A 24,047-nucleotide genomic window follows, 5' to 3' on the forward strand; every position below is an offset into this window, starting at 1 on the left:
GGCTTCGCCTCCCGCTGCCGCCGCCGCTGCCGCCGCCGCCGCCGCTGCCGCCGCCGCTTCCCGCGGCCTGGGTCTCCCGCCGCCAGCATGCCGCACGCCTTCAAACCCGGGGACTTGGTGTTCGCCAAGATGAAGGGCTATCCGCACTGGCCGGCCCGGGTGAGGCTGCGCGGGAGATGGGCCCGGCGGTGGGGGGGGTGGGGCAGTGCGGGCCTCGGGCCTGAGGGGCCCGCGCTCCGGGGGTCTGGGGGGTTCCGGGCCTGAGGGACCCGCGCTCCGTGGGTCTGGAGAGGACCTGGGCCTGAGGGCCCCGCCCTCCGGGGGTCTGGGGGTCCCGGGCCTGGGGGGTCCGCGCTCCCGGGGTCTGGGGGGACCCGGGCCTGGGGGACCCGCGCTCTGGGGGCCTGGGGGGGACCCGGGCCTGCGGGGCCCGCGCTCCGGGGGCCTGGGGGTGGGCCCGGGCCTGGGAGACCCGTATGCCTGGAGGTCTGAGGGTCCCCGCCCAGGGGTACCCACGCGGGGTTCTGAGAGTCGAGGGATGGAGTTGGAGGAACCTGGGGACTGAGGGAGCAGGGTTCAAGTTTGAGGGAGATCGAAGGGTGTGAGGGGAGCTGAGGAACGAGATTTGAGGAGCCGGGTCAAATGGATGGGAAGGGGGTGCCCCAGACTGAAGGACTTTATTGGGGGGCCACAAGAAGCCAAGTTCCGAGAGGCCGGGGGGCTTGGGCCGTGTGTGTGTGTGTGTGGGGGGCTAGGAATGAGGGCTGCAGTAAGGGGGAAGGGTTGAGGGTCAAGGCTGAGGGGGGCCAGGGCTGGAAATGGGGCTGGGGGCTCTGCTCACAAGGTCACTGGAGCTGAGCGGACGGGATCTGAACGTGCAGGGCATCAGGGACTAAAACTTGTTTGGAGGACCCTGGGGACTGGTGCCCCGTGAAGACCCCCACCGCAACCCCCCGCTGGTGGAGGAGGCTGATTGGAGCACGGGGTGGGGGGGTTCGGGTGGAGTGGTCCTCTGTGATGCTTGAATCAGAGATCGGCCCCACAGCATAGAGGTTCAAGCCCCAGAGAGAGAGTATCTAAGGGGTGGGGGCGGGGTAAGGGGAGCTGGGGTTCCCCTTTGGAGGAGCTGGGATCCAGAGGACCCAGCTGGTCCCCGGGTCCAGGTCTGAAGGGCAGGGCGTCCCAGGTCTGCAGAGAGCGCAGTTCCAGGTACTGTCTAGGGCAGGCCAGTGTGGAGGAGGGACCTGGGGGTTTTTGTCACCCCAGGTCTTAGGGCTAAAGTCACCTCAGGGCTGGGGTTGGTGGAATATGCATGGTAGGACTGAAGGAATTTAGGGGGGTGGGGGTAGGGGTGGGAGGCCCAGGCAGCAGCAGGGGACAGTGGAAAGATGATACTGAAAGTTGGGCTGCTATAGAAGGAGCGAGGGAGTTGCCTGGGCGCTCCTGTGAGGTGGATGGAGAGTTCACCTCGCTCCCTGCCTGTCGGACCCTTCCTCTCTCTCTCTGGGTGGAAGTGAGCAGAAGGGCATCACAGAGCTGTGGGTTTGGTGCGGAGAGGCTGCCACCAGATGCCAGGAGGGGGCTCGGGGACCACCCACTGGGCAGCCCTGAGAGCTCGATGTCTGAGATCTCAGGCTCGGAGGCGGGTCCTGGGTGGCGCCAGAGCAGAAGCCGAGCCTGGAAGGCTTGCTGGGCTGGTCCACAGAGTGATGGAGTTCGAGAATGCTTCTGGCGGGAGTGGGATGCTGGGGGTGGATGCCTGAGGTTCCCAGCCCAGGGCTAAGGACTCTGAAAATTAGCCCAGAGGAGAACTGAGGAAGGAAGCTGGGAGAGGGCGGCAAGGGGGATCCCAGCAGCCCCCCAGGCGTTGAAGAGGGTGGCAAGGCATTAATGGGGACCAGAAAACCCACTCTAACCTGATTTGTTCATGCTTATTTTCTGGGGGGAGACAAGAGCGATGAAACTTTCTGGGCACTTCCCTTCTTCCCAGAGTACCAGCTTCTCCCTCTTCTGCGCTCCCCTCCAGCCAGCTCTGAGCCCGGAACATTTCCAGGCACCTGATTGGAAGTGGAGGGGCTGCTAGCCTCCTGTGGGGAGGTGACTGACAGCTGCCGGAGCCCATGGGCCTGTAGGGAGAGGGTGGGACTTCCTGGATGCTCGGGGCCTGTCTCCTGCAGCCCACCCCCCACCCTCTGCATCCTTGGAGCTGCCAGCTGTAGCCTCTGGGAGACGGGCCACTGATTACCTCTTTGCGGGAGGGGGTCCGTGGGAGGGTCCTGGGAGTTCCTAGAAGCTAAGCTTGGCCCCACCCCCTGGCTGCTCAGAGGACCATATTTGGCTTTGCTTAGGTGAGGCACCTCCTTTGGGGGCAGAGAGAGCAGCCTGGGGGGAGGGGACAGGTGTGCATGGGGGCGGGGTGCACAGAAGAATGCAGATGCCCAACTGGGAAGTGACGTGTCTTCCTAGGTTGAAGGCTCCCCTTCTCCCGGCATGCTTCCCCCCAAGTAACTTGGCTGACTCCTGGGTCAGTGGGTGAAGCTGCCCCCTGCCCCCCCACCCTCTGACCCGCCCCCCACTGCAGATTGATGACATCGCCGACGGTGCTGTGAAGCCGCCCCCCAACAAGTACCCCATCTTCTTCTTTGGTACACACGAAACGTAAGTGTCCCCAGCGGGGGCGCGGTTTTCCCACCTGGTGCCTCCCGGGCTGGCCCAGCTCACCTGGGACCGGCCCTGTGGTTCCTTTCTCCAGAGCCTTCCTGGGACCTAAGGACTTGTTTCCCTACGACAAATGTAAAGACAAGTACGGGAAGCCCAACAAGAGGAAAGGCTTCAATGAGGGACTGTGGGAGATCCAGAACAATCCCCACGCGAGCTACAGCGCCCCTCTGGTGAGTACCTGCAGGAGGAGAAGGGCTGGCGCTGTGTCTGCAGAGCCCACGTAAGGGCTGGCACATGGCACATTGGGCCCCAGAGGTGGCCTTTAGCTTGTCTCTGGGACAGGGCTGCCCCCCCCCCCCGCATGCTGACGTGGGGGCTGCGTCATTCTCTGTGGGGGGCTGTCCTGGGCACTGTGTGGTGTCAAGCAGCATCCCTGGCCCCCACCCACTCGATGCCAGGAATACCTCCAGTGTGACAACCAAACGTGTCCCCACACATCACCCTGGGTGGGGTGGGGGGGTGCAGGATCACCCCCGGTGAGACCCACCGCTCTAGGATTAGCTGGAATTTATAACAGTGTGGTTATAGCTCTTACAAAACCTTTCGTTTTTTTACAGAAAAAAAAGTTTTTCTTTCGTTAACACCCTCTGCCTTCCCCCAGATTTTAGACTCGAAAAAAAGCCGGAGTTAGTAGACGTGAGAGTTCTTGCTTAGGTGGGGAAAAAATGCAGGGGTCACAGAGATGACACCGCGGTGGCGAATCAGTGTCTGGAAACCTTCGGGGAGAGGAAGGAATTTAGAAAAGTGAAAGTTAAATTCATGAAGAGCTGTGGAAGGCGGCTGAAGGATTGCAGAGGGGTGCCTCAGTCTGGGTATTTTGGGGTGAGGCGGGGTGGGGTTCTCCAGTCTGCTTTTAACCTCCGCTTTGGGGGTTTCTGTGGGATGCGGAGTTGTCTGGCCTGAGGGCAGGTGGGGTGGGCTCAAGGTCAGCTGGGAGGCCAAGTGAACTGACTGGGGGGCAGAGCTCGGCAGCTAGGGAAAGAAAAGATCCCCGCAGGTCTGTGGGCAAGGAAGCAGGAGTCGGAGAGGGTCTGGTCTGTGTGAGCAAAGGACTGAGCAGTTCTGTGGTGCCTGGTCCTGCTTGAGAACTCGGGGTCTGCAGATGGTCTGGGTGTGCCTCTGCTGTGGCTCAGTCCACCCCTCGACCTGGCAGACACCTCTGTGCGGCTGCCTGCCACGGGCCACGTGCTGTACTAGGGACCAGGAATCCAAAATGACTCAGACACAGTTCTTCCGTCCCGGGAGCTCGCGGTCCAGAATTTGGGGTTCACTCAACAGATGTCTCTCGAGTGCCGAGGGTTTGACAGCCCCTGCTGAAGGGGCCGGGCCCACGTTTAGTGCACGGCAGTGGTGGATTAGCTCCCGTGATGCTAGGGGAGACAGAGGTTCCCCTGGTTTGATACCCGCCGTCTCTCCACGGGCTGGCCTGTCCCCAACTTGGGTCATCAGATCCGAAGGTCTCTAAGGTCGCTGAGTTTCATGAGATCCTTTTCTGGCCCCAGCTCGGGTTCTGTTTGGTTATGTCCTAAGCATGTTACCTCCCGGTGAATCATGGCGCTATTTAATATTTATCGCACATCTCCAGCCTGCTAAGTACTGCGTAGACGCCTGCTCTTGAGGAATTGAAACTCAGAGATGGTGCAACCTTGACATTAAACCAGCCCCGGACAGCCCCCCAGGTTGAGAAGGAGCTGTCAGTGTTAGGGCTTCTTGCTGCTGTCCCATTCTCTAACCCGTCTGCACCTCCAAATGGCGAGTCGGTTTAAAATGCGGATCCCTGGGCCCCACCTCTAGAGTGGAGGTTTCCTAGTTGAGGGCTGAGGCCTGGGAACCTTGAGGTGTGTGTTCCCACACGTTGTCCTAGATGCTTCTGAGGGAGCCCGTCCACGGGCAGGTACCGCCTTAGGGGTACCTGAGTCTCTTTCCATCCTTGAAGTTTGCCGTTTATTTTCACCTTTCGAGTGGGAATAGAGTCATGGTCCAAACTTGAAAAGGTGTAAAAGCGCGCACAGTGGCAAGTCGGTCCTGCTTCCCGCTTGCTCTGTTTCGATTTCCTCTCAAGACAGCCACCACTACCATCTCCTTACATGTCCTCCCAGAATTCCTTATTCCTGTGAAACCCTGTACAGTACAGCTTTGTTTTTTAAAGCAGGTGAGTCTCTTCTTTGCTTTATTCCTCCGACAATACACCTGGACGGTTGGTCCATGTCAGCACGCCGAGAACAGCCTCATTCTTTGCGATAGCCTTAACTCAGCGGGTGCTGCCACCAAGCGTGTACCAGGCCTCTTCCTGCACCCGCTTGCCACCCTGGGAGGTGGGAAACGGTTCTCGGTGTGGTTCTGGCTGCACACACTGCCTGAGAGGGGGCTGGGTGGTGTCTTTCCATTTTACAGATGAGCATAAGAGGCCCAGCAAGTTTGCTCGATTGCCTAGAGGGCCCCAGCTGGAACCTGAGCCCTCTTAGACCCAGACCAGGGTGTTTCAACATTCGGGGCTGGATCCTTCTCTGTGGGCGGCTGTCCTGTGGGGCGTTAAGCACCATCCTTGGTCCCCACCCCACCGTGCCAGGAGCATCGCCCCCATCTTGATAGCCAGAATGTCTCTAGACATTGCCAAATGCCCACTGAGGGACAAGTCACCCGTGGTTGAGAACCTTAGACCTGGAAGGACCCACCTAATGTCCTCATGACCTGAGAGAGGAGAGGGACCCGTGCAAGGTCCTCACACTGGTTAGAGCTGAGCCGGGACGGAACCCCAGGCCCCCCGTCTCCCAGGACAACATTCTTTTCTTTTCTTTTTAATTGTTTTTTTATTGATGTTACAATAGTTTTTAACATTGTGAGATTTTAGTCATACGTTATTGTTTGTCAGTCACTGTATAAATGCCTCCCTTCACTCCTGTGCCCACCCCCCACCCCCCAGCCCCCAGCCCCTGGTAACCACCAAGCAGTTCTCTCTGTCTGTGTGTTAGCTTATCTTCCACATTTGAGTGAAATCACGCGGTGTTTGTCTTTCTTTTTCTGGCTTATTTCGCTTAACATAATACCCTCCAGGTCCATCCATGTTGTTGCCAATGGGACGATTTTGTCTTATTTTTATGGCTGAGTAGTATTCCACTGTATACATATATATACCACATTTTCATTATCCAATCATCAGTCGAGGGACACTTGGGTGGCTTCCACGTCTTGGCTATAGTGAATAATGCTGCAGTGAACATAGGGGTGCATAAGCCTCTTTGGATTGTTGATTTCGGGTTCGTTGGATAGATTCCCAGTAGTGGGATAGCTGGATCATAGGGCATCTCTATTTTTAGTTTTTTGAGGAATCTCCATACTGTTTTCCATAGAGGCTGCACCAGTTTGCATTCCCACCAGCTGTGGATTAGGGTTCCCGGTTTTCCACATCCTCTCCAGCATTTGTTGTTTTTTATCTTGGTGATTAAAGCCATTCGAACAGGTGTAAGGTGATAGTTTAGTGTAGTTTTGATTTGCGTTTCCCTGATGATTAGTGATGTTGAGCATCTTTTCATGTGCCTGTTGAAGGCCGAGATTCTTCTCCTTCTGGCTGGTACCAGCAGGGGAGGGGGTCTGGGGGAGGGGGAGCCTGGGGAGTAACCTCTGCACGGTGGGTCTGGGCATAAGAGTCCTGCTGTGTGGACGCGTAGCCCTGGGTTCAAGTCCTGGCTCTATCACCTGATCACCTTCTACCTCGGGAATCGACGTCACCTCTCTGAGCCTCGGTTTCCTCATCTGAAACAGGACGGTGGCAGTCCCAGCCCCTCACAGGGGTCTTGGGAGAATGCGGAAGCAGACGGGCATCCGGCATCTAGCACAGTGGCATGCAGTCAGTGCTCGGTAGGAGATGAGGGGGCGGTTGGGAATGAGGGGCCAGGCCGGGTTTGCCCTTCCCTTCCCACCTCAGTCACCCTCCTGATCCGCTCCCACAGCGAGAGAAACGAGCACACATCTCGCTCACTCAGCCAGGGTCTCGGGACGGTTGGAGGGTGCCAGCTCTCGGCCTTTATTTCCCACCTCCTCTCCGCGCCCCAGCATTCCCGTCCCCCAGCCTTCGCCATGTGCATCGGATTTCCCAAGACCTTTGCTGGCAGGCAGATCCCTGGGCCGGCCCCAGGAGATGCAGAGTTCCCGCTTTATCCACAGGCAGAGTGTAGGGCAAGTCACTGACCTTCCCCAAGACTCAGTTTCCCCAGTTGTGGAACATTCCCATTCATCCTGGGCGCCTGACGGGGCTGTCGAGGCCCAGATGGGACACAGCTGGTCAGGAGCTTGGCAGGAGCAGGGCGGGGTTTTAGTAAGCAGTAGCTGTGTCCAGTGGCTCAGGCTCAGAGCGCAAGGCCGACCCGGTTTGCATCCTGCTCTGTCACTTAGTCCTCTGTGGTCTTGAGCTGTCACGCCTTTTTTCTTATCTGCAGTGTGTGGACGACAGCTCCCACCCATGCCAGAGAGAGACGATAAGCTCTCTGGTGTCTGGTGTCTGGTGGTTCGCGCTTAACCTGCGCCAGCTCTTACTGCCGCGGTGTTGACCCTTTCCTCCTGCAGTGGATCCTCCCACCAGCCATCCAGTCGCTCACCCTCCGAGCTGCTGTTTCTCCCCGTGAAACACGGGGCGGGGAGGAGGTGACATCTCCCTCTCTCCTCACCAGAGACCCTCCAAAGAGAAACAGCGCCCTGCAGGGGAGGTGGCTAGAACCCACAGAGACAGCCTGATTATTCTCCGCCAGCTGAGGTTCAGGGCTCGACCTCCCTAGTCTTGTACTTTTTAATCTTGTCACACGTTATACAGACAGGGCCCTGTCACCGGGCCCAGAGGCCCCGCGTCGCAGTGACTCAAGGGAGATGAAGGTGATCAGTGCTGAGCGGGAGGTCCTGTCAACACCTCCTCACTCTTCTCGCCTGTGAAATAGGGCTTGTTCGAGAAGGCTGGGGTGGGCTCCACCCTCTTGGTGGGGGAAGCACAGAGTGGGCATGGAGCGAGGGGGTCTCCCGTCCGCCCCTCCGCCCAGCTCCCCGCTCCTGCATCGCTGGCCCGGCCCGGCTCTGGCACCCGCATTCTCCTCCCTCGCTTCCAGTCTCTTCTGCACCTTTCCACGTTGATGTGCTGCCGGGACCTCGCCTCAGCCTCCGTGCAGCCCCTCACGGCCCCTCTTCCTCCTCTGGTCACCCAGCTGCACCAACTTCTGCCTCTGGTTGCTTTTCTTTCCCGGTCTCACTCCGTGCATCCCTTCGGGGTGCCCAGGAGACTCCTCTCGTGGACTTGCGTATCCTTTGGGTCCTCCTCGCTTTTTTTTTGGCTGGGGGGCATGTCCCGCTCCAATCCATTGACCCCGACTATAATTGCACCAAGAGAATGTGGCTTTTTTTTTTTGGTAGTGTTCCTTTTTTTAAAAGAATTGGGGTAAAATTCACATAACGTAAAATTAACCATTTTAAAGCATACACTACAGTGGCTTTTAGTACATTCACAATATTGTGCGACCATCACCACTCTAATTCCAGAACATCCCATCACCCCCCACAGAAACCCCGTCCCCATTAGCAGTCACTCTCCACCCTCCTCCCCCAGCCCCTGACAACCACGAATCCACTTTCTGTCTCTGTGGATGTGCCTGTTCTGGACACTTCACATCGGTGGAATTACACTCCATGTGGCGTCTTGTGTCTGGCATCTCTCACTGAGTGTGTTTTCGAGGTTCATCCGTGGTGTAGCGTGTGTCAGGGCTTCACTCCTTTTCATGGCCGAATAGTATTCCATTCTAGAGCTAACCCACATTTTGTTTATCCATCAGTAGATGGATATTTGTGTTGTCTCCAGAGAATGTGGCTTTTAAAAATCTCAACCTTTCTTTTTTTTTTTTAAGTCAGTTATTTAGAGAAAAATTCTGTGAAATAACGTGGTCAGGTTTATACCTGGACTCAGCTGGGCCAGGTATCTCAGGAGCTGTAGTGGTAACCCCCCTAATGCTGGCTTACAACTGTGTGTTTGCTTGTCTGTCTCCCCATTAGACTGTGAGCCCCCTGAGGGCAGGGACCCTCTCTTGCTCGTCTCTAGTCCCCAGCACGGGGCCGAGCACGTAGTAGGTATCCCGTGATGTTCATTGGATGAGTGAGTCATGGCTGAATATGACTGGGGCACATCCATTTTCCTCCCACAAACACACAGCATCCAGAACAAATTCACAAAGGGACCCAGAAAGCCTTGTGATCTGACTGTCATCGTGCCGTCTGCCTGATACCCCAGGTCCTCAATAACTCCTGCGAGGCTGTGTACAGGGACCTTCACTCGTGCCCTTCCTGCTTTCTGGAACGCGTGTAGCTCCTCCCCCTTTGCGTGCTTGGCACGACTCCTCAGCTAAGATGTCACGCCCTCCCAGGGTCCCCCCGCTGACCACCCACTGCAAAGTACTCCCACACTTTGCACCCACATGCCAGTGTTTTCCTTTCTGCCGTCACCACGCTGTGACACTGATCTGTGTGAATGGCTGTGGTCGGTCTGTCCCACTGGACTGGGAGCTCTGCAGGGCCAGGGACTGTGCTGCCTTCACGTCTGTGCTCACCGCCTGCCTAGCACAGCACCTGGCAGCCAGCAGCTGCTCAGAGACGGCGCCCACGTGTGTCAGTGAGCCAGCACACGGCTAGCACGGAGGACGCTCCGTAGAAGTGTGGGCTACTCTTGTGGCCGTTCCGCTGGAGGAGGCATTTTGGGTGAAACAAACAGCAGTGCCGGGACGCTCAAGCCCCGAGCTCCTGTCCTGTGTCAGCTGCCTCCTCATGATAACGAGAAGAACAATTTTAAAAAGTAAACGCTGATGGACCTCTTGCCGTAGTCTGGGCCCTGTCCTGAGTTTGTCACGATCCACTTCTGTCTGATCTTCGCCTTGGCCCTACGAAGCCAAAATGGTGCCACCCCCCCAGCTCAGATGTGGAAACTGAGGCACAGAGAGGCTTAAGTCGCTCGCCCAAGGTTTGACCTTGAATCTGGCTGCGCTTGAATCCTAGCGCCTGGCACACGTGTCTGTCTCACCCTCCCACCTCAGCTCTCGGGGCTTCCTGGGCCTCAGTTCCCCCATTTGGAAAGCGAGGAGGCTGGACCCTGACATTTGAGACCCCGCCGGTGGGTGCTGTCCTCTGGGTGGCCGCCCTGGTTGGGAAGCTCACCCGAGCCTGGTGGTGACCCGCTGTCTTGGCCCCCCCCACCCCTAGCCCGTGAGTTCCTCTGAAAGTGAGGCCCCCGAAGCTGACCCGGCAGGCGGGAGTGAGGACGACGAGGACCGGGGAGTCATGGCCGTCACAGCCGTGACCACAGCTGCCAGCGACAGGATGGAGAGCGACTCAGACTCAGACAAGAGCAGCGACAACAGCGCCCTCAAGCGGAAGGCGTCGGCCTTGAAGGTAGGGCGGGGGCAGGTGCACCTGGCCTGTGGGGGGCCCACCTGGTATGGGGGTGGGGGGGGCCAGCAGCACCCTGGCACTTCCTCCTGCCACCCTGAAGTCACATCCGGCAGCCTACTTGCCCTTCTCTGCCTTTCTTTAATATGCTTTCTTTAAAAAATTGAGATACCATTCACATATCATGAAATTCACCCTTTGAAAGTATATAATTCAGTGGTTTTTAGTACATTCACAGAGTTGTGCAATCATCACCATAATTCCAGAACATTCTTTCACCCCAAAAGAAACTCCCTTCCCATTAGGGAACTGCTCCCATTAGCAGTTACCCCCCCATCCTCCTCCCCAGCTCCTGGCAACCACGGATCCACTTTCTGTCTCTGGATGTGCCTGTTCTGGACATTTTGCATCAATGGGATCACACACCGTGTGTCCTTCTGTGTCTGGTTCTCACTGAGCATCGTGTGTTCAAGGTCCATCCATGGTGTGGCTGTGTCAGGGCCTCACTCCTCTTCATGGCTGCGTCATGTTCCAGTGTGTGGAGGGACACATGGTGCTTATCCATTTGTTGACGGCCATTTGGGTAACTTCCACTTTTGGGCCATTGTAAATAATGCTGCTGTGGACATTCGTGTGCCACAAGTTTTCATGTGGACGTACATTTTCAGTTCTCATGCATATATTCTCTTTCCTGCCTTTTTTCATCCTCTGCCCTTTGCTTCTACATATTTGGGTGCAGAATTGAAGGACCAGGTTCTAGCAGCAAATTCTCTGATAGAGTAAGGCATTCGTCTTATTACTTTAAAAAGAAACGTTTGTTTTGGGTTCCAGTTATAATGGTAAGCCATGCTCATTGTAGGTAAGTTAGAAAATGCAAAAAGCATAAAGAAGCTGTTAAAACATGCCCGTATTTTCTGAGGGGGTTTCTGTGCCAAGGACTAGAAACGTCCTGATGTATTTCTCTGTGATCTCGTACGTGCCTTGCACAAGGGGGTGTGTGTGTAAAGTACAGAATTGGCCATCATACGTACAATATGTTTGTATGTATGTTTGTATCTTGATGTTTTTCTGCCTAATATTATGAGTATTCCTTGTCGTTAAATGTTATTTTAAAATGTAGTTTTCAGTGGTTGAGAAGTAGTTTATGATGTGGGTGAATTCTAACTAATATATTAAGATCGTTGAGCGTTTAGGTTTTCCCCCAACTTTTTATGACGTCGTTGGTATTGCTTTTTTTTTTTTAATAATTTTATTGATTTATTTTTTCCCCCAAAGCCCCGGTAGATAGTTGTATGTCACAGCTGCACATCCTTCTAGTTGCTGTATGTGGGACGCGGCCTCAGCATGGCCGGAGAAGCGGTGCGTCGGCGCGCGCCCGGGATCCGAACCCGGGCCGCCAGCAGCGGAGCGCGCGCACTTAACCGCTAAGCCACGGGGCCCGCCCGGTATTGCTTTTTACAAGTCAACGTTTTTCTGTGTACAGTTTTTGGAGAAGTTGAATAGAAATATGTAGAAAACACAACCACCTCCATCCGACCCCTTACAGATAAACCACTATTTATAGGTCAACATCTTCAGTAATTTTGGCCAACTTTGTGTTAAACAGATATGAGTTGTTATTACAACACCTTTCACCCACTCTAGGGAAAAATGTAAAAGATCTTTTCACTCGTAACACCCCCCGACTAGCACGTCCTTGTTGTTCCTTTCCCCAGTCTGGGGGGGTGCTGTGGTTTTCCCGTGGGGTCAGCTTTACGTTCTCTCTCCAGTTAACATTATTTTGTTGGTGTTTTTCTCTGTATCCGCGGATCTGGTCTTGTTTATTCTTCTTAATGGCTCCACAGAAGACCTCCTCTTGTCAGGTTTTATGGCAGACCCGCCACCAGCTCGTGTGGAGCGGGGTCCAGCCCAGGCACTGCCCCCAACCCGCCCGCTGAGGTCTCTTGGTTCTGGGGTTACCGGGTCTCGCTGCTCAGGGTGCCTCCTGACAGCCTTTCTTTCGACCCCGGTGCGTGGACGTCAGGAGGGAGGGCCCTGCCTCGGGTCATCTTAGTCCTCAGATTCCTGCCCTTTCGTCTGGGTTCCAGGCCACATCCCAGCTTGAAACGCTTAACCTGGAGCTAGAGAATCTGATGGCTGACGGAACACAAGTGTGCGCGGGGGACAGAAATGTCCTGTAATTGCGGTGGCTTCCCCAAGCGCCTGGGTTAGGAGTCCTCGTGCTCACCGGGTTGGGAGAGGGAAACACACAGTGCCCCTAACTCACATACCGCCTACCCCCTGAGCCGGGCCAGGGTCCCCCCGTCCCGTGTGCTGAGTGTGGTGAGCCGTGAAGAGCGTCTCAGTGTGGCCGTCTGTGAAATGGGGCCAGGCTCCAAACGCGGCCCGCACAGCCCCGTGGGTCTGGTCCCAGCCGCTCCCAGTCCCCTCCCTGACCACTGACCAGCCACTCTGGCCACCTTTCACATCTTTGAAAATGCCAAGGTGCCTTCCACCCGAGGGGCTTTGTGCTTGCTGTCTCCTCGGCCTGGAAAGCTCCTCCGTCCGTTTCCCCGTCCTTGTCCTGCAGGCCTCCCCGCGGCCTTCTCTGACCACCCCTGAGGCGTCCCCTCGTCCTGCAGGCCTCCCCGCGGCCTTCTCTGACCACCCCTGAGGCGTCCCCGTCACTTCCCACAGTGCCCTCTTACTGTCACAGGACTTACTTTGCTCTCGGATTCTTCCTTAACGCTTCTGTTGGTCTCTCCTGACTAGAACGTAAGTTGCAGGAGAGTAGGGGCCTTCTCTTGTTGGTGTATCCCTGAGCGTATCTGTGCACTCCGGCGGCCATAACGGAGTACCACAGGCTGGGGCTTAACAGCAGACATGTAGTTCCTCCTGGGGCTGGGGGCTGGGAGTCTGAGACCAAGGTGGTTCCTTCTTCTGTTTTTTTTTTTGTGAGGAAGATCAGCCCTGAGCTAACATCGATGCCAATCCTCCTCTTTTTGCTGAGGAAGACTGGCCCTGGGCTAACATCCGTGCCCATCTTCCTCCACTTTATATGGGACGCCGCCACAGCATGGCTTGATAAGTTGTGCGTTGGAGCGCGCCTGGGAGCCGAACCTGCGAACCCCGGGCCACTGAAGCGGAGCGCGTGCACTTAACTGCTGCGCCACCGGGCCGGCCCCAAGGTGGTTCCTTGTGAGGCCTCTCTCCTCGTGTAGGTGCCCATCTCCCTGTGTCCTCACATGGTCTTCCCTCCGTGCATGTCTGTGTCCTCTCCTCTTCTTGTAAAGATACCAGTCGTATTGGATCAGGGCCCACCCTAGTGACCTCATGTTACCCTAATCACCTCTGTAAAGACCCTTCTCCAAATACAGTCACGTTCTGAGGTCCTGGGGTTAGGCTTCCACATGAATTCTAGGGGACACAGTTCAGCCCATCACGCCCTGGCCTTGGACATTGGTGGTCTCCGGGCAGGGATCTGTTTCTAGAGCTCAGTTCTCCATGCTTTCTCCTTTCTTCCTTCATAAAAATTCCCAAGTTGGCTTCTTTGGGTGGGCGTCAGGGAGTCAGTCCATGATGCCCTGAAAGTGAATTCAGAATTGTGTGCATGTGTATGTATATATGGTTTTAAATTTTGTACTGAGGTGAAATTCACATAAAACGAACCATTCTAAAATGTGAAACTCAGTGGCGTTAATTAGTCCACTCAAGGGTGTGCAGCCACCCCCTCTATCTACTTCCAAAACGGGTGCACGTGCGTTTTTCTGGGGAAAGGATCCCGGATTAGGTTTTTCTCCTTTTTTGTTTTTTTTTATTGTGGTAAAATATACATAACATAAAATTTTCCATTTTAACAATTTTGAAATGCACAGCTCGTTGGCATTAAGCACATTCACGTTGTTTTGCAGCCATCCCCACCATCCGTCTCCAGAACTTTCCATCTTCCCAAACTGAGACTCCGTCCCCATGAAACACTGACTCCCCTCCCCTCCCCCAGCCCCTGGCCCCACCATCCACTGTCTGTCTCTGTGTCTGTGACTCCTCTAGGGGCCTCCTGTGAGGGGATCACACAGTGTCTGTCCTTCTGTGTCTGCCTCATGTCACTGAGTGTCATGTCCTCAAGGTTTAAGATCCCAAGGTTTTATCAGATTCTCTAAGGGGTCCCTGCCGCGTCCCCCCAACAAAGGTTGCCAAACCTTGGCTCTTCCCTGGGCTGCCAGCGGTCAGCGGGGGACAGCTCTGCCGAGCACATGGGCTTTCCTGGTCACTGATCCCTTCGGGCTGCTCCCCTTCCAGATGTCAGTCTCAAAACGAGCGCGAAAGGCCTCCAGCGACCTGGATCAAGGCAGCATGTCCCCATCCGAGGAGGAGAACTCGGAAAGCTCCTCCGAGTCAGAGAAGACCAGTGACCAGGTGAGCAGGTGGGCGGCTCCTCGGTGGGCAGGCCAGGGGGGATGCACAGGTGGGAGCCACGCAGTGGGCAGCCAGTGGCTCCCACGCTCAGCTCCCTTCCCTCCGCCCAGGACTTCACCCCTGAGAAGAAAGCCGTGGTCCGGGCGCCACGCCGGGGCCCCCTTGCAGGACGGAAGAAAAAGGTAGAGGGATTCTGCGTTTTTTCTGTTCCCCCCGGGCCCACCTGTGGGGAACTCCTAGAGCTTCTCTGCATGGTCACCAGGCACTGTGCATGATTGGAGTCAGGCCGTTTTTGGAGGAAGGTCGGGCAGGGGCTATAGGGCAACCCCAGGGCACCGCCGACTTCCACCTCTGCATTCACTAACGGCTTCAGCCCGTGGTCCCTGAGTGCTGTGTGTGCAGAGCACCTCCCTGGGCCGCCGCTGCTCCTGAGGGGAACTGGGAGGCCAGTCCGGAAGATGGGCTGCTGGAATGCGGGCATCAGAGGGGAGTGAAGCCCTCTGAGGGCCCGTGGAGAGAGAGAGTGTGTGTGTGTGTTGTTTGTGCACGTGGATGTTGTGTGCATGTGTGTTCATGTACAACTGTGTTGTGTGTGGCACGCATGGGTGTGATCGTGTTGTGTGATTGTATGAACGTGTGTGATATGTGTTTGCATGTATGAGTGTATATGTGCATACACACGAGTGTGCATGTGTAGGAGTGTGTTGTCTCGTACAAGAGTGTGCAAGTGTGTGTATGAGTGTGCACGTGTGTTGTGTGCACGTACACGTATATGCACAACTGTGCGTGTATGTGTATGCATGAGTGTGGTCTGTGCATGTGTGTGGTGTGTCCATGCATGTGTGTGCTTGGGTAGTGTGTGCATGTGTACATGTGTGTTGTGTGTATACGAGTGTGGGCACGTGTGCATGTGTACGTGCGTCTTGTATGTACAAGTGTGCATATTGTGTGTGCATGTACTCGTGTATGTGCATGTGTGGTCTGTGCATGTACACATGTGTGTTTGTGTGTGGGTGTGCATGTGGGGTGTGTGTGCCATGGGTGCAGGAGAGCTGGGGGGCAGAGACAGGAGGGCAGCTCCCCCAGCTGGGCCTCCAGGTGAGATTCGGTATTACAAGTCCTCGCCGCTGGGAACCTGCGGCCCTCGCCTGCGCCTGCACCTCCCCAGGAGGAGGTGAGGCCCCGGGAGATTCCGCCCTGTGACCGAGGCGAACATGCAGGCCGCTGCAGCACATCCCGGGCTGCCTGTGATTTGGGGCCAAAATGAAGGGTTTCCAGTTTGGGGGGAGGTGGATTTTGGGGGTTGGTGGGGTGGGGGGTGCTCGGGGCTGCCATCGCCCTGCGTTCTCTCACCTCCACGCCCCGGCCTCTCCCAGAAGGCTCCGTCGGCCTCCGACTCAGACTCCAAAGCAGAATCCGACGGTGCCAAGGGAGAGCCAGTGGCCGTGGCCAGGTCGGCGTCCTCTTCCTCCTCCTCCTCCTCGTCTTCTTCCGACTCGGAGGTGTCCGTAAAGAAACCACCGCGGGGCAGGAAGCCAGGTAAGGACCTGACGTCAGTGCCCAGAGGCTTCCCCATGAGGGCCCCCCTGCCCGGCCGGGGTGGGCTCCTCGCCCTGCCCGGAGAGACACGGTGTTGGAGAAGGCCACCCTCCCTTTTCCGTAGCCGAGAAGCCTCCCCCGAAACCCCGCGGGCGGAAACCGAAGCCTGAACGGCCCCCGAGCAGCTCGAGCAGTGACAGGTGGGTGACAGGGCCTGGGGTGGCTGTGGGGCCGCTGACGGCAGGCGGCCTGGCCCCCTCGGCTGCTCTGACCGGGCCCTCCCGCAGCGACAGTGACGAGGTGGACCGCATCAGCGAGTGGAAGCGCCGGGACGAGGAGCGGCGGCGCGAGCTGGAGGCGCGGCGGCGGCGCGAGCAGGAGGAGGAGCTGCGGCGGCTGCGCGAGCAGGAGAAGGAGGAGAAGGAGCGGCGGCGCGAGCGAGCCGATCGCGGGGACGCCCCGCCCGCGGGCAGCGGGGGCAGCAGTGGGGACGAGCTCCGGGACGAGGACGAGCCCGTCAGGAAGCGCGGCCGCAAGGGCCGGGGCCGGGGGCCCCAGTCCTCCTCCGACTCAGAGCCCGAGGCCGAGCTGGAGAGAGAGGTGCAGCCCGGCCCAGGGGTCCGGGACCGGGAGGGCGGCGAGCGGGGAGAGGAGGCTCCTCCCTAAGGCCCGCTGCCTCCCACATGCCCACTCCTGCGTCTAGCCACGCGTGGAACCCCTGCTGGGTGCCGGGAGAGAGCGGAGAGCCTGCGGGGCACAGAACCCCTGCCACTGGAGAGCTGACACCCGAGGGAGGGAGACAGTGGGCGACAGGAGGGTGATACGTGGGCATTCCAGGGCGTTCGGTGCTCAGGAGGAGAGTGAAGCCACTGGAGAGACGTGAAGCTTTAGGGGGAGGGCTTCCGTATTAAATAGGGTGGGCCCTAAAGGCGTCAGATGAGAAGATGCCGTTTAAGTAGGGGTGTGAATGAAGTGAGAGGTGATCTGGGAAGATATCTGAAGGAAAAGCATCTTAGGCCAAGAGAATAGCCCGTGCAAAGGCTCTGGGGCAGCACTTGGCCTGGTGTGTTGGAGGAGCAGAGAGGAGGCTCATGTGGCTAGAGGGCAAGAGCGAGGAGAGGAGGGCAGGGAGGGCACGGGGCAGGTCGTGCAGGGCCTGGTGGGCTGCAGGGAGCACTTGGGCTTTTCCCCCAAGGGAGGAAGGAGCCCTGGAGGGCTGTGGGTAGAGGAGGGCGGGACCCGACTCAGGTGTCCACAGGTGTCCTCTGGCCACTGTGGGGAACAGCTTGTGGGGTGAGCATGGGAACAGTTAGGAGGCTGGTGAGGGGCGGTGGGCCGATCAGCTCCCCCGTCTTTTGGCACTCTCAGTCCAGCCTGAATCGGAGAGTCTGACCTCCCAGGCCCATCACCTTCTGGACCAAGCCCAGGGTCCCACACGAGGGGGCCGGGGGAATGGGGAAGCAGGACGACCCCCCACTTTCTCCCCATCGCTCTCCCTTTGGTCACAAAGTGGGGACCGAGTTCCCTGCCACAGGAAGTGTTCCGGCCACAGCCTTGAGCTCCTTGGCAGGAGGGTGCAGTGGGGCTGTCCCTCCACTGGGTGGGGGCTTGGACTCCAGGACCCCAGGGTCCTCTCAGGGCCCGGCGACAGGCTGGACACAGGCGTCCTTTGTCCTGTCCAGTCCCACCCGTTCCACCAGCTCCCAGCAGTGCGAGGGTGGTGGCCGGAAGTGTCGAGCTGTGTCTCTCAGGGGGACAGTTCGGGGCTGCCTGCCGCTCCAGCTCCTCTGTTTCTCTGGCTGCCGCAGGCGAAGAAATCAGCTAAGAAGTTGCAAAGCGCGGAGCCCGTGAGGAGACCCAGCCAGAAGGAGAAGAGAGGGCGCTCCGAGGAGAAGCCCCGCGCCAGGTGACACCCACTTTTCCCCTCCCACGGCTCCTGGGGCCGTCTGCCCCATCCTGGCCCCCGCGGTTTTCAGCCTCCTGGGGGCCCCCGGGGAGGGACCCGGCGTCCACGTTCAGTCTTAGAGACGGATCCAGCTGAGGCGTGCCTGTCTTGGTCCCGTCAGGTTGTATAGGAGCCACAGATCTAGGACCGTCGTCCTTCCTCAGACCAGGGCTTTCGTCCAGGCCATGCTGCCCCCGGGGGACTCCACGCGATGTCTGGGGACATCTGTGGTTGTCACACTGGGGGAGCTCCTGGCACTGAGTGGGTGGGGCCAGGGGTGCTGCTCCACACCCCACAGTGCCCAGGACGGCCCCCCAGAGAATGACTCGGCCCCCGTCAGCAGTGCCGAGGGGGACAGACTGTCCCCCAGACCAGACTTCTTAAGTCCGAGGCCCACCGAGGTCGGGGGGCAGCCTGTCTCCCTCCCCACTTTCTAAGTGGAACTTCAGCCATCAGTGGACAGACCTGCCCACGGACACTTGGCAGCCAGACTGCCAGACAGAATGTTGAATTCTGTATTTAGGAATGTCAAATCAGAGCATCTTGTATTTATCTATCTTTTAGCTGGGAAAGATTTGCCCCGAGCTAACATCTGTTGTGAATCTTCTCTCACCACCCCCCCTCCAAAGCCCCAGTGCATAGTTGTATATTCTGGTTGTAAGTCCTTCTAATTCTTCTCTGTGAGCCGCCACCACAGCATGGCTACTGATAGACAGGTGGTGTAGGTCTGTACCCGGGAGCTGAACCCAGGCCACCGAAGCAGAGCGTGCTAAACTTTGGACTGGCTTTGGACGTGCTAAACTTTCTGGACTGGCTCCAGAGAACCTTTTAATAACTCATTCGCTAAGATTTAGGTAACTAGCTATTAACCCTCAGCTGCGGGGCCGGCCCGGTGGCGCAGCGGTTAAGTGCGCGCGCTCTGCTGCGGTGGCCTGGGGTTCGCAGGTTCGGATCCCGGGTGCACACCAACGCACCGCTTGTCAGGCCGTGCTGTGGCGGCGTCCCATATAAAGTAGAGGAAGATCAGCACGGGTGTTAGCCCAGGGCCAGTCTTCCTCAGCAAAAAGAAGTCAGCTGCACATTTGAAAGAAAAGAATTCCGGGATTTCCCGTTGCTCGCTCGCAAGAACCAGGGGCAGGGCTGACATCTTTGGTCACCTCGGGTGCCTGCCCTTGACCAGGTCACGACGGGCTTGACCCTCCTCCTCCAGCCTCCAGGGCCTCCTAGAGGTTTCCTTCCGCAGCGGGTGTGGGTCCCCCCCGCAGGCCCCGGCCCTGCTGGGGAGGGTGGTGGCGGCCGGGGCAGGGTGGCCTCAGGGACGTTGGTCAGGGGCCCGTCTGAGACGCGACTCTCCACAGGCCTGTCAAGGAACGAACTCGGAAGCGATCGGAAGGGTTCGCCCCGGATCGGAAGGTCGAGAAGAAGAAAGGTGAGGCCTGGCTGCCCCGGTCGCTGTCTGAGGGCGGGAGGAGGGAAGGCCGTGGAGTAGCTGGCTCTTGTCACTGGAGCGGTGCTCGGGCCGGTCCCCAGAAGGGGCCGCGAGAGAGCAGCCAGGTGTGGGGGCCAGGCCGGCCAGCCCCCTGCAGCCTGGGCCTCCGTGGCCGTGCTCAGGCCCGGGCGCTGTGTTCTCTCCTGGGCACAGAACCTTCCGTGGAGGAGAAGCTCCAGAAGCTTCACAGCGAGATCAAGTTCGCCCTGAAGGTCGACAACCCGGTGAGGCCCTTCTCGGGGCCGCAGGGGCACCTCGCAGCCACTTCCCCGGAGCCAAGCAGCCCCCCTCTGAAAATCCAGGGTCCCTCGGGGTGGCAGGGGTGGGGTCCTTGTTCCCATCCTGCGTCCCCCAGCTGAGGGCCCGGCTGGCGTCCCCACCAGGTGGCGCCACAGGCAGGCTCCAAGAGCCTCCGAGTTCTGAGTCCCTCTGCTTGTCCCAGGGGCTCCCGTCGCTCAGCCCTCAGCCCTCCCCTGCAGGGAGAGCCCGAGGGGTCCTTCTCTGCGCCGTCGGGCCCCCTGGCACCCGTCAGCCTGGTGCTGCACCCCCTGACTCCCCTCCCACCCTGCAGGACGTGAAGAGGTGTCTGAACGCCCTCGCAGAGCTGGGGACCCTGCAGGTGACCTCGCAGATTCTCCAGAAGAACACAGATGTGGTGGCCACATTGAAGAAGGTACGGTGGGAGTCCGGGGGTGAGAGGGGCTGGTGGCAGGTGGGGCACAGTCTGCTCAGGGACCCCGGGTTCCCGGCCACGGCTGGCGGGGGGATGCCAGTTTCCAGGGGTGGCGCCCCCGCCAGGGGCGGCATGACGGGGCAGGGCCTCGGGGTGGGGGAGGCCGGCTGCCCTTCCTGAGCCAGGCCTCCTGGCGGGCCAGATTCGCCGTTACAAGGCCAACAAGGAGGTGATGGAGAAGGCCGCGGAGGTCTACACCCGTCTCAAGTCGCGGGTCCTGGGACCAAAGATCGAGGCCATCCAGAAGGCGACCAGAACCGGGCCGGAGAAGGAGAGAGCCGAGGCGGAAAAGGCCGAGGAGGTGCTGGCCGGAGAGGAGGCCCCCACGGAGAGAGCGGAGGACGAGGCGAGCGCTGGTGAGGAGGCACACGGGGCGCTGGGCGGGCCATCTGAGCCCTGGGCACAGCCCGTGCTCTTCCCCAGACGGCTGGAGTGGTGCGTTCCTGCTGGTGCTCTGCGCGGGCCGGGCTCTGTCCCCCACGCGTGCGTGCAGGCCGAGGTGCAGGCATTACTGCACGGGCAGTGGGGGTGTCTGGGAGGCGCAGGCCTCGGGCTGGGCCTGGAGGGCCACGGGAGGAGGAGGGGTGTCTCTGGCAGGGATGGTGGCTGTGAGGGACGGGAGAGCGTTCCTTCCTTCTGGGGTCACACGGTCCCCAGGACAGATGGTCGGAGCAGTCCTTTAGCTCGGCCGGAGGCTGAGCAGCCGAGGGAGAGTGGAGGGGGCTCCTCTCTCCACATTTCCGTCCCAGGCTCAGGCGTGCTTTCACCCGTGTTGCCCACGGCTACTCATTTCCTGCTCCTCGCTTCTTCAGGTGCGTGTGCTCAGGGGCCCAGCCCGGCTGCAGGAAGGACCCAGACGCAGCCAGGCCCCGGTCTGGTGGGAGCTGACAGTCCCCACATGGCTGGTGAGGCACTGAGGTGGAAGTTAATGTGGGCGCATGGGGCCAGGGCCCTCGAGAAGGGTCCGGGGTCCTTTAGGACCCCTGTCCCAAGGCCAGCTCGCTCGCTTTCAGCAGGAAGGGTTAAGGGGTCCTGGATGATAGCCGAGCAGTGTCCCACGAGCCCTCTCTCCCACCCAGACCTCTCAGCCCCGGTGAACGGTGAGGCCACGTCCCAGAAGAGTGAGAGCACAGAGGACAAGGAGCAGGAGGAGGAACAGAACTCGGAGGAGGGGCCGGGCGGGGGCTCCTCTGAAGACCTGTTACACAACGAGTAAGTGTCGCAGGGGCCACGGCCGTGGGGGCGACTTCCCGAGAGAGGGGGCAGCGTGAAGGGCACCTGTGTCCCAGCGGCTCCCAGTGGGCTGCTCGTCTGGTAAGAGTCGCAGACACTGTGTCCCCCCCATCCTGGCCCCCCACCCCCACCCCCTGCAGCCTTTGCAGCTGACCCCCAGGGGCCCCATCAAGGTAGCTCCAGTGCTCCAAGCTGCCATGGGTCCGGCCCCTGGGAGGGGGGCTTCCTCCGGCTGCTCCGGGAGTGGGCGCAGGCAGGCTCTCCCACCAGCACCCGTCCACCCTGCCGTGTGGAGGACCCTGGTCTGCCTGTGGCACCCTCTTAGTGCAGTGGGCACAGCAGGGGGAGTGCAGGGGCGTCGGGTCTGTCGGGGAGGGGACGGCAGAGGCAGCCTGGTCACTCGCCCTGCCGTGGTCCAGCAGCAGCGCTCGGGAGGGCCCCGACCTGGACGTGCCGGGGAAGGAGCGAGAGAGGGTGCGCGTGGACTCGGAGTCCCTGGACGACGAGGAGAGCTGAGCCCCGAGCCCCGGTGGCCCGGCCCCGCCCGCCCCGCCGATGCCCGAGGCCTGCCCCGCTCCCGCCCGCCCGGCCGCCCAGAGAGCGGAGAACTGTTGGGGAGACGCCGTGCTGTTCGTTTGTATTTGTCCCCCTGGGTTTTTTTTCTGCCTAATTTCTGTGATTTCCAACCAACATGAAATGACTATAAAGGGTTTTTTTAATGAAAAAAGATCATTTTTATTGGCTTGGTGTTCTAGCGTTACTGGTGCAGCTGGGCTGGAGCTAGGGAGCACTTTGCCTCTATCGGGGCCCCTTTGGGGACAAAGGGTTTTAAGCTGTAGGGTCGCCATTAACAGCGGCCGTGAGCTTGGTTAAGCTGTAGGGTCAGCAGTAACAGCGGCCGTGAGCTGGGTTCTGACGGTGCGCCCGGCCCGGCCTGGCCCCGCGGTGCCGACGGTGAAGGAGAGTGGGTGCGAGCAAGGCCTTTCCGGAACAAAGGAGAAATCAAACCCTCTCAACTCCGGGGCTCAAACAGAGGCTGTGGTGGGATCTGCCTGCGTGGCAGCCCAGTGCCCAGGCAGGAGTGAAGGCCGAGGGCGGGGCCGGGCGGTGGAGACCTTGCATTCCCCGGAAGCCGTGGCCTCGCTGCACTGACTCCACCATTTACTCTGCCCGCCCGGGCTGCAGGTGGCTCTCGGGACCCCTGAGGAAAGACCCCGAATCCCCAGCAGCACCAGCTCGGGGCACTCAAGCCATTCAGGCTGGCAGGGGGCTGTGGGCTGTCCGTTGTCCTTGGCGTTCAGGGGGCTTGAGCGTTGGCAGGCCTTGCTGTGTGACCTTGGGCCACTGGCACTCCCACTCTGGGCTTCTCTTTCCTCACCTGGGTAGGGGTGACCCCATCCTCACAGGGCCGACTGAGACAGGGCGCCTCACGCAGCAGTTGCTGGGTAAACAGTGGCCTCTGCTGCGTGTGCCCGGCCCTGCCCGTGGCCGAGGCCCTCGGTCCCAGCTGAGAGAGAGCCCGTGCTGCGCTGTGCTGTGGGACTTCCTGAGCCTGGCGCCCCGTTTGGTTTGGCTGCACCTGAGGTTAAGTCTCTGTGCTCGACTTCCGTGAGTGGCTGTGTTTCTGGTGTCACCGCCTCCGATGGCCGTCCGTGATGGAGACTGGGGAAGGAAAGGCTTGGGAGGTTCCCTGACTCGGCCCCGTGTCTCGCGCGGCCAGCTCCCCGGTGCAGAGCCCCTCATGGCTCCTGGTGGCCGAGGCGAGCCTTGGGGGAGAGCAGGCCCGTCCGCCCCAGAGCTGAGTACCTGACCGTTTCTGAGAAGAGGGGGCGGCGTGGGGGCGCTCGAGCCTGGGAGGTAGCCAGACGGGGGGCTGTCGGCGATACGGGTTCTGGGAAGGGGGTGCTGCCCAGACTTGGGCTGCTGGCGCTCCGATGCAGCAGTGGGGACCATCTCGCGGTCGAGCATCCTGGGTTTTCGCTTGTCCGGGGGCCCAGGAAGCGGGCGTGGGGGCTGGGCCTCTGTGGGCCCTGCTTCTCCACGTGCAGCCCACCTTGCAGGGCCGCCCTGAGGACCTAGGGGGGGTGCGGCCCGCTGGCTGCCAGCCCAGCCCCGGTCTCCAGTCAGGCACGTGATGAGACCCGACCTGTGATGAGGACATTTGTCACATGCCGTCTAGGGCCCCGGCCCCTGTGGACGCCCTTTTGTTCCTTCCTCGGCAGCCTCTGGCCCAGGCGCCTCGGGGACACCGATCGTCGGCTCTTGGGGCGTCTCTGATGGGCATGCCGGGGCCGGGCCGGGCGGACTGGTGGGCTGAGGCGGGGGGCCGTGTTTGGTAACCCTCTGCTCCCAGTAGCCCAGTCCTCAAGCCGGGGCGGTGCGAGGCCAGGAGGCGGCTGCTGTGGCTTTGTCCTCGCCAGCCCCTGGGCCACCGCGGGGCACAGTGGAGGCGGTGGGCCTGCGTCAGGACCGCGGCTGCGCGCGGGTCTCTTCTGGTCCAGGGGAACGTGGTGTGGTGAGGGCTGCAGTGTGGGCTTTCAGAGCGGGGGCCGCGCTGCCCGGAGCCCAGCGTGGAGGAGTGG

The 24,047-nt window shown here is 59.5% G+C and overlaps 1 protein-coding gene across 6 annotated transcripts; it reads left to right on the forward strand.

Moving 5' to 3' along the window:
- Positions 1–36: 36 nt before the first annotated feature.
- HDGFL2 (HDGF like 2) lies at positions 37–22,194 on the forward strand. 6 transcript variants are annotated; one of them, XM_058537671.1, is made up of 17 exons: positions 37–159; positions 2,582–2,658; positions 2,753–2,891; positions 9,946–10,134; positions 14,410–14,526; positions 14,637–14,708; positions 15,903–16,065; positions 16,190–16,265; positions 16,353–16,665; positions 17,874–17,971; positions 19,369–19,439; positions 19,653–19,723; positions 20,071–20,172; positions 20,375–20,588; positions 21,045–21,137; positions 21,312–21,444; positions 21,885–22,194. In XM_058537671.1, the coding sequence occupies exons 1-17, from the start codon at positions 88–90 to the stop codon at positions 21,979–21,981; spliced, it is 2,097 nt and encodes a 698-aa protein (XP_058393654.1). In that variant the 5' UTR covers positions 37–87; the 3' UTR covers positions 21,982–22,194. The 6 variants fall into 6 exon arrangements, with proteins under 6 accessions (XP_058393654.1, XP_058393655.1, XP_058393657.1 ...); XM_058537672.1 differs by having other exon boundaries at positions 21,888–22,194; XM_058537674.1 differs by having other exon boundaries at positions 16,359–16,665.
- Positions 22,195–24,047: the final 1,853 nt, after the last annotated feature.

This window comes from Diceros bicornis, unplaced genomic scaffold (assembly GCF_020826845.1).
Source record: "Diceros bicornis minor isolate mBicDic1 unplaced genomic scaffold, mDicBic1.mat.cur scaffold_67_ctg1, whole genome shotgun sequence".
Taxonomy (NCBI): Eukaryota; Metazoa; Chordata; class Mammalia; order Perissodactyla; family Rhinocerotidae; genus Diceros; species Diceros bicornis.

Bases quoted from the DNA above. Each gene is read 5' to 3' on its own strand.
- HDGFL2 (XM_058537671.1), top strand. From the start codon at position 88: ATGCCGCACGCCTTCAAACCCGGGGACTTGGTGTTCGCCAAGATGAAG. The intron at 16,266-16,352 runs GTGGGTGACAGG...GCCCTCCCGCAG, and splicing joins AGCAGCTCGAGCAGTGACAG to CGACAGTGACGAGGTGGACC. The intron at 21,138-21,311 runs GTGAGGCACTGA...TCTCCCACCCAG, and splicing joins TGACAGTCCCCACATGGCTG to ACCTCTCAGCCCCGGTGAAC.